At 39.0% G+C, this 12181-nt stretch overlaps 1 protein-coding gene across 2 annotated transcripts; it reads left to right on the top strand.

Annotated features, from left to right (window-relative positions):
• Positions 1-4288: 4288 nt before the first annotated feature.
• ramp2 (receptor (G protein-coupled) activity modifying protein 2) lies at positions 4289-8990 on the top strand. 2 transcript variants are annotated; one of them, XM_049562002.1, is made up of 6 exons: positions 4289-4416; positions 4976-5038; positions 5118-5147; positions 7001-7033; positions 7186-7363; positions 7481-8990. In XM_049562002.1, exons 1-6 carry the CDS (start codon positions 4356-4358, stop codon positions 7728-7730), a joined length of 615 nt encoding a protein of 204 aa, XP_049417959.1. In that variant the 5' UTR covers positions 4289-4355; the 3' UTR covers positions 7731-8990. The 2 variants fall into 2 exon arrangements, with proteins under 2 accessions (XP_049417959.1, XP_049417960.1); XM_049562003.1 differs by lacking the exons at positions 4289-4416; positions 4976-5038; positions 5118-5147 and adding an exon at positions 5189-6741.
• The last annotated feature ends 3191 nt before the right edge of the window (positions 8991-12181 follow it).

The raw sequence follows: 12181 nt of genomic DNA, 5'->3' as shown, positions 1-12181 counted from the left end.
TTATTCAGAAAGAAGTCAACTTAGGTAACATGTGATGATTTGTATGTGAAGGTTGATTATATTGGTATTTTATTATTATTGAAATGTCTGTACCTGTATTTGTATTGCATTGTATTACAGTGAAGTATTATACTTAAGTTCACTGTGCATTGTACTTTTGGGCAGTTATACTGTACACATCAGCCTACTAATTATGATCTGTTTTCACAATGTATTGTTTAGTTGACATGAATGGGAGAGGACTACTTATTCCATCTTCTTTAATTCATTTGTTTTTGATATTGTGATATTGTTAATTGTTTGTAATGTGATGTTGAATGTTTGTCTTTTGTGTGGACCCCAGGAAGAATAGCTGTTGCTGTGGTAACAACTAATGGGGATCCTAAATAAACAATAAACAAACAATGTGACCACTTAGTATTAAGGATAAACTGTTATTGGTATGTGATAAACATGAAGTTAACATAAGAATAACACTGCTATAAAAACACAACCAAAAAATAAGAACTGAAATGTGAAGACACAATTTTATTTTCAGAACTGTTAAATTACTGAATTCACTACAATAGTTCACCCTAGAATATCTCAGCAGCTAGAGTGTTGATTGCAAGATTCTTTGATTTAAGTGTGGTTAATGCACAATTGTAATACATCGTCAGTAAGGTTTGTATAGTATTGATGTTGAAGTGAGCACATGTAGATGGATATGTGAACAAATCTAGTATATGTGCTAATGTTTGTAGGTTGTATGTGTGTATGCAATCATGTACATGATGTGTTTGTGTGTAAACGGTTACGTGTTGAGATGTTCATGAGATATTATATGATTAATTGTTTTTAATGTGGAGTCTGGAAGATTAGCCAATGACCTAAAAGAGATGCAAATAAAAATCAAATCTCAGTTAAATTTTCTGATTCACTGGTTCCCAACTCGGGGCCCTGACCCCCTGAAGGGTTGCCAAGGCTTCACGGGGGGTCACAATGCCTTCTTGATTTTAAGGGGTTTAAGAAAATGTTTATACACATATACATATATATATACATATATATATATATACACATATGTGTGTGTGTGTGTGTGTGTGTGTGTGTGTGTGTGTGTGTATAGTTGGCCTATATCTCAGCCTTTCAAAGTTAAGATTATTATTCAAGATATAAACTTCTCACAGAATCTCACAGGATAAGGGCATGGTGAAGACCTGAACAGGAGCTGTATTGACAAAACTCTGCTCTCTGCACTCTCTGCTCGCCTCACCCTACGTTTAAAAAATATTCACAAGAAACTGAAGAGCTAATAGAACAACAGCCAAGCATGTCCATTACGTATGATTGTTAAAAATAGCAAATTAAAAACAAACAAACAAACAACAACAAAAAAACCCTCAAAATTCATCAATATCACTTGTTTCACACAAACTTCCTGCAGTTATTCTGTGCACTAATTGGTTTAATTGTACAGTTTATCAGTTGTTCTGCACTGTTATGTTAACATTAAACATAATATGAAATATCCATGCATTGTGTCACTTAGTCAGGAGTTTTCATTTGACTCAATGATAGAAAAGGGGCCCCTTGAGGAAAGGGGTTTGGAACCACTTTATTAAAAAAATATACCCTTAATGGAAAAGTAAACCACAGAAATGCTTCTCCTCAGGCACACAAGATGGCACTGTTTAGCTACTTTTCTTCCCATGACACATCATATGCTCACATATACAGTATATACTTCTATGTAATTGGGATAAAGAAACCTAACTTGATATGGTTTGGTCTTATATCATGCTAACACACCAGCATGACTGACCCCATGTGTTTCTCTCTGATCAGCATGCTGCTGTGGATCCTTTCTGCTCTCTGGTTCTGCAGTTTATGTCGTGCATTCCTTGTCACTAATTATGCATTCAGTGAGCAAAAGTATCTCAGATGATACAGCATGTGTGCCGTGTCTAGAGTGGTATTTGAAGTAGCCCGTGCTGTGTTGATACCATCCTGTCAAACAAAAGCAAACACACACAGGAAGATAATCTTGGGGAGCAGCATGGCCGTTATCAGCAGGAAGTTTTTAATTCTGTATAATGTAAACAGTGCATGTTGGTTTTGGCACCTGTCACTGTCGGAGTCATGCCTTCAGATATGGTGCAGCTTTTATCTTCTGTGACAAAGGCTTGAAGATGAAGAGATTTACAAAGTAGCTGATGAAATACCTACCTCTAGTCATTGAAAATATTAGACTTTTACTATATGTAAGAAACATTTATTAATCAAAGAGATGTAAACTTCCACTTATTCTTTCTTCCCTCAGAACATTTGAAACATGTTAAGCTCCTGCTTGTAGTCAAATCCATTCAGCTATTAAACTTCACTCACAGTGAAAGTTTGATGCAGATATATGCGTTTTTTTTTTTTTAAATTCACTCTGTTACATAAAAAAAAGAGTGGCCTCCTTTTTCTGAAATGAAATGTGGAAGCAATTTTGGCCCCGAGCTTGCTGGCTCCCTTCCAAGTCCAGCAGCTGAGAAAGAGCACTCATCCTTCAGTGACGTGGATGAGTGCATCAGTTTCATACTGGAGATCCCTGCCGCCTCTCTTCACCACAGAGGAACAGTGTGACGTCAGATCCAGAGGTGGTGGGAGGGGGTGCTTCTCGTCAGCACTGATGGTGTAACACACAGCACAGATACAAAAAACAAATTTCTCAGTCAACAGCAGTATAGTAAATCTTGTACTGCTGGCCTACAGCAACAAAACAGAAACCCATAAAAGTCTGTTTACAGCTCTTGGATAATCCTGCTGCATATGTGATTAAAGCTGTAAAGCTTTTGTGGCTCCACAGGGAACCCCGCAAAATCTGATAAGGTGCCTCGAGTGATGTCACCTGAGTCAGCAACTATTGGGGCAGAAGACCACAAGTTTAAAAATCTCTGGACTTAAAAAGAAATTAGCTTACCAGATATGTAGTCTAGAGCTATGATCGGGCCCAAAAAATTAGGCCCAACCCTACTTTCACCTGCAAACTTTCTGACCAAGCCTGACCTGAACCCGAACCAGGGCAGCAGTTTCAGACCCAAACCCAATTAAAAACCCAATTTCCAATGTTAAAAAATGTCAATATTCAAATATTGACAACTAGCTAACATCTGTAAAATCTTTTCAGTGCGATATCAGACATTTGTGACATGATCTCTGACATATGGCTTCTCCTATGTAATGTTCAGTCTATAAGCTGTTATGTGTCATTCCCAGCTCTTTAAATACTGCAGCTTTGTCAATTATCTTGGTGTGAAATACTGACGCACAGATGCACCTTCTGCGGTAATATGATCCGCTGTGGGTGGCGGCAGGCAATGACCTAAATTGTTAAATGCCACCGCTGCGGAAGCGGACATCTGCATCAGACACTGACGCACAAAGGCACAGGTTATGAAACCGGCTGGCAGCTCTTTTTGATACCGAGAAAAAGCGAGAACGTCTCTATGGAGTGCATTGATCAAACAAACTCTGGACTACATTAGCTGCTTCTAGCTAACATTTTCAACTCTCCAATGGAACTGTCTGTGGTCAAGTTGCATTGTGGGTAATGCAGGCACCATATTTTGACAAGGAAGAAAATGTGTGAAATACAAAAAAGACAATGTCTCTGGTTCTGTCTCTTTATTTTTTTATTGATTACTCTTAAAATGACATACAAAGTCATACAACATTTGTTCCTACTTTCATTAAATGGTACTTTTGGATAAAGAACCAAAATATCTCTTAATAGTGGTAAGGATTAATTGTTTGAGTTAGCCATGCATGTCTCTTTTGCTGCGAACTGGCTTCATGGCTCCTGGTGCTAAAAATTTATTCAGCACAAAATTACTGTTTCAAGTTACCATTCAAGTGAAACATGCAGAAAATTAAAAAAACAAGTTGTCTGATATTCAAATAGCAGCATGAATCTTTTCAGTCCAAGACAGCTCATACGCTATTAGTCCATTTGGTGTGTGAACCCATTATTGACATCCAAATATTGCTTTTATTGTTAAAGAATCAAAGGTAGAGACAAAGCAAGGGAGAGAGGAAAAGAGAGGGTGGGGCTCTCCCCAACTTCTCTCTTTCTCTTTGAAAACAGAGGGTGGGATGAGAGATAGATAAAGAGAGAGAGAGAGAGAGAGAGAGAGAGAGAGAGAGTAATGATGGTGCACCAGTGGATCTCTGCAGTTCTAACCTTATCAGAGGCTCTCTGTCCCATTGTGTGAATCCGCCCATCCTAGGAAATGAGGGCTTCCTGTTGTTTTATAGAGCCTTCCTGCAAAAAGGTTGAGATATGTAATCCCTACCCACCAGGGAAGACAGACAGAGCATTGTCAGGCAAAATGACAGCCACTAGTTCCTCACTTGTGTTTTCTGGGTGTTTTGTGACTCTTCTCATCTGGGGTAAGTAGAGGATTTATACAGTCCATTTCTTCACTCTTATGATATAACTTCTTTACTTGCCCTCCATCTCACCTCTCAAGTGGAATGCTTTAGGGGCTTTCAGTGATTGAGTGGCTTTTAGAAAGGAGCTTAGCGAGTCTCATGATTGAGTTTTATACTTAAACAGTTTGGTTTAAGGGTCATACCTTGACAACAAATTCACTTTTTAAAGAAGAATTTTATGTTACAAGTTGTTGAGAATGTTATTACAGTTTATTTCAATGGTTTATGCAATACATATTATTATTTATTAAATAAGATATTTCATTCTCCTAAGAGGGTAATGTATTGTAAGTTTAAATATCCTCAAGTTAGGATTTCCTCAATGGAATGGTAGACAAAGAGAGGATGCATTGACCTGTTCCCAGTAGCTTACTCGTTGTTATTTCCTTTACCTCTGTTACTTGTATACTATATGCAGGACTGTGTAGTATAATCCAGTTTAATTATTTCTGTTACAAACTGAGGTGTTATCATTTTTACATCCTTTTCTCCCATACTTTAATTTCTCTTATAACAGGATGCACATCAGTGGTTTGTCTGGTTGATGAAAAGTTAGCGGCACAACCACCCACAACAATAGGTATGTGTATTTTAAAGAGAACAAAAGAAAATGAATACATGACCACAAATACTTGGACTAACATGACCTCTTTTCACAGGATATCATTCAACAGAGATGATGATTGCTAGTAAGTTTACAACTTTTTTCAATTACTGTAGAGTGTTTACTACATGTCTGTGTCTCCCTAACTAACTAAATCTGCTAATGGTCAGGTTTTGATTTAATCAGTGCATTAATCTTATTTACACGTTCTATAGTTTATAGGCACAAATAGTGATTATGTATTTGTGTCCGCTGAGGGGTTGCTTTGGATCAGTTCCTTTAACTCAATTGCTTGGCCTGGAATTGACAAACACAGAAAGCAGAGCACAGAGATCCTGGTTTCTGCCAAGATCTCCTTGTGTGTACTATCATGAGAATCCAAGACAAACTCCTGGGGAGGTCTCTACCAGTGAGGGGTCAACAGCAGTAGACACATGGCCCATAGTGGTTTGGGGCTAAAGGTTAACTTAAACCTCATTATGAGCAGCCCCCACCTGGCGCAACTTCCTGAATTTGTTCGTCATCCACCCCATGCAACGTCTGTGATCAACGCATGAACTCTGGGTTGTGAAACAACTGGAACTTTGGAGCAGCGCCCCTTTCACTGTTCCTCCTCCTGTGCCTTCCCTTTTTTTTTCCTCTTTCCCCTGACTGTCCCCCCCCTCCTTCCCCTGCCAACTCCCCCCAACTCTGAGCTCCTCCTCTGCTGAAAAGACACATTTCCTGATGTCATTACTAAATCAAAATGCTGCTCGGCAAACAGATGTTGCGAGAGGCCCAACATGTGGATTCAGTGACATAAATTAACAAGTTAGTCGTGAGAAAACGTGAACCATACATTCCATTTTTCATTCAATCAATGAAACCACCTCTCTCACAATGCTCTTTCAAGTGGTGAGTGGTGACAGTGAGAAACTACCTTACAGATGTAGATCACTCATGAGCTCCTTATGACATAAAAAAAACTAAAGTTTCCCACACTTGTGGTGAAAATACCAGTTAGTTGGCCTTTTAAACAGCTGGTCAGCTCTGACTAATAACTTCTTCCAGGTTTAGTTGAATTAACCTAAATATGAAATCATGGCTGTCTACACAGCACACCCTGCAGAGTCATGATTACATCCACCCCAAAACGCTAAGCCCTAAATGTTTACTTATGTTTCCTATTTGGCAGAGGCAGCCCAAAAGGCAAATAAATCACATGCTGTGAGCTGGCCAGGCCTTCGACTGTGAGAAACTGAGACTAAAAAGCAGAACAAGAGTTAAAGAGTAAAGGGTTTTCAGATGTGAGTCCAGCCCAGCTTGGGTGTGCTCCTTTTTATTTGGGAGAATGGAGAGGACAATCTTTGTTGCCTCCACCCCTTTAAAAAAGGAAGAAAATCCTAAAGAAACGTGTGTTGGAGAGGGGAAGAGCTGCTGCCAAGGTGCAGGGCCGTCAGACAGATCTTCGAAGAACATCTGGTAACCGCGGGTAACACTGTTTGGACATCTGGTAACCGAAGGTTACACTGCGTCTCTTGCTTCCTGTCGGGTTTCCTGTTATGCCTCGCTGTACACAGTCTGAGAAGTTTAGGTTTATTATACATGGTCACCGGTTGGGGAAAACGCACCTTTATTCGTTTTTTCTGACATGAAGGGAGCACTTGGTTTCATTGGGGTATTCCTCTCCTTTCTCTGCGGTGAGTGTGTGGTCTCCCTTCTACAGCTGCAAATGCCTGCCTCAGTATAAGACGTGAAGTAACTCATGAGCTACAATAGACAAAAATAGTCTTTGCATTGAATTTTGCTAGGATGTATGTCTTTATAGAACTTATGTCATTAACTAAATCAGAAAGACATCACATGGAAGATTTAAAGAGGGTTTATGTAAGCTTTTTATAGTCTACTGTTTGATGTAAAAACATTTAAATCTAAAAATCTGATTTTTCTCTGTTTTAGATGCCACTCATGGAGAATCAGCTTTGTCATTTGGTAGGTTACATAACTTTATAACCTAATACATAGACATACAACCTTCTGTAAGAAAGAACAGAGATCTTTTAAAAATGTCCAAAACATCTTTATTGCCATTTTTTAAATCTGTCTCAATGTCTCTTTTTTTCCTGACTCTTTCATTCATGCAGCTTGTGGGAATACTACTAACAGGTGCATGGAGTATTGCGACCTATGTCATTCGTATTATGGTGGACCAACAATGGATTGCCTTTCCACTCTGTTAAACCATCTATGTCTCTCCAATTATGAGAATGCAATGGCATCACTAAACAGCAATGACTGGTGCATTTGGAGTAATGTGAGTGGGTAAGTAGTGTGTGTGTGTTTATATTTGCAGTACCTCATCCTTAACATTAAAAATATTGTTAAATATTTGCTGATGTCTGAATCCTGTTCTTGACACTCCCTGTCTCTACACTGCAGTTTGTACAGTAACCTAAGCCAATGCACAGAGGAGATATCGGACTGTCTAGTAATCCCATGGCCCAACCCTCTGGTGGAACAGACCTTTTTGGACATTCACTCCAGATTTTTCAAGGATTGTCCCTCAGAGGAGCTAAGTGACCCACCGCCAGTCATCATCTTTGCCCTGGTGATAACCCCCATCTGTCTAATCCCTGTCATGGTAAGCCTCGTGGTGCTCAAGACCAAGAATGGGGATGGCAGTTCCTGAAAATCCTGAATCTCTGCTCTGCTTACAATATCGTGTTTTTGACCTGCGCTCTCCCTCTTATCCCAACCTGAGGACTACAGCTTGTTTACATATACACCGCAGCTGCGCTTTCATCTCACCAGTGACCTTGCAGAGGACTGAATTTTTCTGACAAGTTTACCTTCACAATTCAGAGGAATTCTGAGATATCAGGCACAGGGGAAACCTATCAAGAAGATGACACTGTGACAAAATCTAGGTTATTATAAATTCCTGTACCGTACTGTGACAAAAGTTTTGTTTTCAACCACCCCACTTTATTATGTCACATTCAGTTTGCACACATTATTCAGAAAACAGAGCTTGTTTTTTTTTCTTTTTACTGGAGAACCCAGTATTCAGGGTTATGATGACAAAAGCTCTGGAGCTTGCAGAAGTGAAGTTGAAATGTATTTGTGTTGACTCTCCTCATGATGTCAGACAGCAGTTGCATTGATAAAAGACAATGTAATTTTTTTTACTGAACCCCTGAACTCTTCTTATGTAACTTCTCTTCTTGCTGCCACTCAAACATTACTCTGCTTTGAGCCACAATGTACAGTATGTTTGCAGAGGAACCCTAAACTGTTTTTAATTGGATGCAGGTATATTTCCATGTTTGATCTCTGAAAAGGGTCCTCTTTATGTGTAAAGAAAGGACAGGAAAATGAGTATAGTGTGATGCATGGATCTGGTTATGTGAGCCATAGTGCATGTAAAGTTTGAGGTCAGAGGTTACAGATGGGACACAATGAGCGGGTGCGCCCAGAAAAAGGAGATTTCTTTCCTGGTATTGTCTTTTTCTGAATAGCAAGAAATCCTTAAGCACTTTCCCCCCGTCCAAACAACGACAATCCTCATGATCACATGATGAGCTAATTAAAGCAAAGTTAATCCAACATTTAAATCCAATTCAGAGAAAAAGACAGACAGACAGATGAACAATAGTCTGTGCAGCATAGTGATAAACACTGAGCGACGACACAAAGATAAAAGTGTTATCTTTCACCTGAATCATGATTTTGTAGCTATGTATTGTTCACTCTTGAATGACGAGAAAGCCATGGTTGATTGCTTTCAGATTTAGAAAAAAATGTGTATTTATATACTGTTAAATTTCTGCCATTGTCAGGACTTACTGTACCATATGAGAGCGCACATTCTGTCCACTCTCACACCATTTACTGTATGTATTTTAATATACTTTTCTATATTTTATTCAATTAAATCTACAGTTCAGTTGTTGGCTGTTGCTTATTTTTACTCATTTTGGCTGTTGGATAAATGACAACCATGTAAAATGGTTCTTTTTTTAGCCAATCATTGCATGGAAGCAGCAGACTGCAGTTCAGCTCATGTTCACAAGGATACATTAGCAGGGTTGTGGCATCGTTCCGGCAAAAGTACCCTTTAACCTCAGTCAGCTTTTGATTAAACACCCCTTTCCCTTGAGTGCAGTGCAGATGGCATTAGTTTGTGCCTCAGGTAGTGTTTCACTGTATCTTCAGTGAGCAGTATATTGCGGTGCAGTTGCTATGCTGCGCAAGTGCTGATGTAGTGAAGGAAGCAGTGACAGCAGTCATGTATCACACCCTCATCTGGCAAACATAACACTGCAGGGTGGGCCTGCGTTTGTGTGTGTGTGTGTGTGTGTGTGTGTGTGTGTGTGTGCGCGCGTGCGTCTGGGTGGGAAAGTGTGTTCGGTGACCTTCTTCCTCTCTCGATGTCGGGTCATCCTCGTCCCCACCCCCTTCTGATCTCATCCAATTCTGTGTCACTCCTTATTATTACAGCAAGCCAGAAACTATTTTCTGATGCCATTATGCAAAATGTGATTGTGAAAACTATATTAATCATATTTTTATTAGTCGCATTACTGCAACTGTTATAGCAAACAATATGTTTGTACGTTCAGTGCACAAGTCAAATAACCATGGTCAATTTACAGTACATGAGTTTGTGTTCATCCAGGAAACCCTGCCCTCTGGTGGTTTTATGTGATACAGTGAGACTGTTTTGTGACAGAGATGGAAGTTTTTGTACCAGCACTTAATAGTATGACAGTCATCTCTAAACAAAGTTAAAGGTTAACTCATAATTTCTTTTTTTTTTTTTTAAGCAACAATGGTATCACTGTAACCACAAAGAAGCATTAGTGCCAGGCATAAGGGGAAAAATATGAGAGGAGGAAGAAGATTTTTCAGTTTTATTTTGCTTTGCCAATATAAAGTCAAGATGTCAAGAATAAAGTCAAACTTTCAGTGTCAGTGCCAGGCTTTAGGAAAAAAATGAATCTGAGGAGAAGGATTTTTATTCAAAAATCTTCCTCTTCTATTTTAGGAGTAAAGTCAAAATCTCAAAAATAAACTTGACATTTCAAGAATAGAGTTGAGAATAATTACAACTAGCGCTGGCACATATGGTTGCCTCCACAAAATGCGTTTGCAGATGAATTGGTATAACTGTACTCCAGAATCAGTTTCAGTGAAAAGGACCTTTAATGCATAAACAGAGTGTGGGAATAAGTATTAAAACTCGGAAAAGATTGTGCCAAAAAATACATCTGTTCACAAGGAGGAAACACAAAAACTTGGAAGCCGTGGCCACATTCTTGCAAATTGGAATAGCAGGTAATGGACAGATAAGGTACTAGTGGCTATACTTGTGTTTATTACACAGAGGTCAGCTGTATCTCAAGACACAGTCAAATAACTTATGTGCATATGAGTAAATCACAGTCATTAGTGTAAATGTATAGTCTATAGATACTAAAAATGATACCTTGCATTCAGCATGGTTTGGCTGTCAAGAAAGAACTGAAAACTACAGAGCAAAGTTGAGAACCAACTTAGGAACTGTATGTTCTGCAGTATATCAAATCATTCTTGGCCCATATATTGTGTATCAAAACAGACCAGGGGTTTTCAATGGTGGACACTGTGGCCCCTTTCAGAGAACGTTGAGACAACTGGGTCACAACTTTTTAGCCTATATATGTTACATTTTGGCTAACTGGCATGCCAAATTAGCTATTAGCAGTTTCTGTTTGCAACGGACCCATGGACATACAAACAACAGCACAATAATGTCAGTTACTGTAAAAGCGTACAGTACAGAATTTGTGTTCTTGGGCATCTCTTTGCAGCAGGACTGTGAAGTTCACTAATGCTAGGAATCCTTGAAGGGAGTACATGAGGTCAGCAGGTTATTCTCTAGTCCTTTAGCAATGCCACAGCACAATTACATCACATTTTGAGATGCCTCAACTTGTATATAAATTATCTGATCTGAACACAATTTCATAAGTCTCAGTTTCAATGATCTGTGCTGACACTGAAATGGGATGACTTGATGCTGTGGGGTTGGAACAGTAAAATCTGACAAAGTAGTAGATAGTTTCGATAACTTAACACTTTTGAACTTTATTCACACCAAATTAATTCAGGAGTTTTAAATATTAGATATAGGCAAGTATGTGTAATTGGTGAAGTTAATTGCTATAAAACACATTTAAACTATGCCAAAAACAAAGAAACATTAACACAACATAAACAAAACTAATTAAAATGAAAATGTATTTTGTTCTTCTGTAGAAAGTTTATTGTCTATTGCACAAAGCATTAATCATACACCTATTTTATTATAGCTTGATGGAATAATGATGATGATGATGATGATGACAATAAAAGTAAAGGTACAACCCAGGCTAAATAGTGTTTCAGCTTTACTTTTTGGTTATGTTGATTCAAAAAATAAAAAATAAAAAAAACTACCAATGCCACAATGGAAAGGTTCCATTATGTTTAGTTAGCTTATATAGGAAAACATGTTTGACACACCCATGGATACATGGATTTATATTTCTAGAACTGAGACAGAGATTCTGTTTTCAGAAGATACCAGAGACCTTCCTGTCTCTGCAGTGATCACACCCGAGAGCCGCAGCTGCGTCTCCAGTTGCAGGTTTTGGCTCTGGAGCCTCTGTCAGGGCGTCTGGGTCTTATCACCATGGGAGCCGATGACTGCTCTGTCCCAGAGATCTGGCAGAGTGGTTGGAAGGACAGCAGGTAAGGGCATCTGTACATCCACTGCTGGTTCCTTTGGCAGACTTTATAGTGTGACTTGGGACTTTGGCTGTGGAAATAGCAAGAGGTGGCTCACAGTGTCAGCTTCACTGCTTCACGGAGCATTCAGCAGCATCAGTGACAGCTGGTCAACCTCCACAGGTGGCCAGAGAAAGTCAGCTTCCTGGAGCCTATGCCAGATTATTGGTGAGTTATTGACATCTCATCAGATTTACAGATGACTTTATTTTTAAAAATCTGTTTGCATTACATGTTTTTCTCAGCAACTAGTTTACTGGAATACTGACAGACTGGAGTTTTGCCAGATTTGATGAAAATTAAAAAATTGCACCCATTGATGCGAGTCAT

Source organism: Epinephelus fuscoguttatus, linkage group LG19, assembly GCF_011397635.1.
Source record: "Epinephelus fuscoguttatus linkage group LG19, E.fuscoguttatus.final_Chr_v1".
Lineage (NCBI taxonomy): Eukaryota > Metazoa > Chordata > Actinopteri > Perciformes > Serranidae > Epinephelus > Epinephelus fuscoguttatus.
This window is presented reverse-complemented; position numbering and strand designations above follow the sequence as displayed.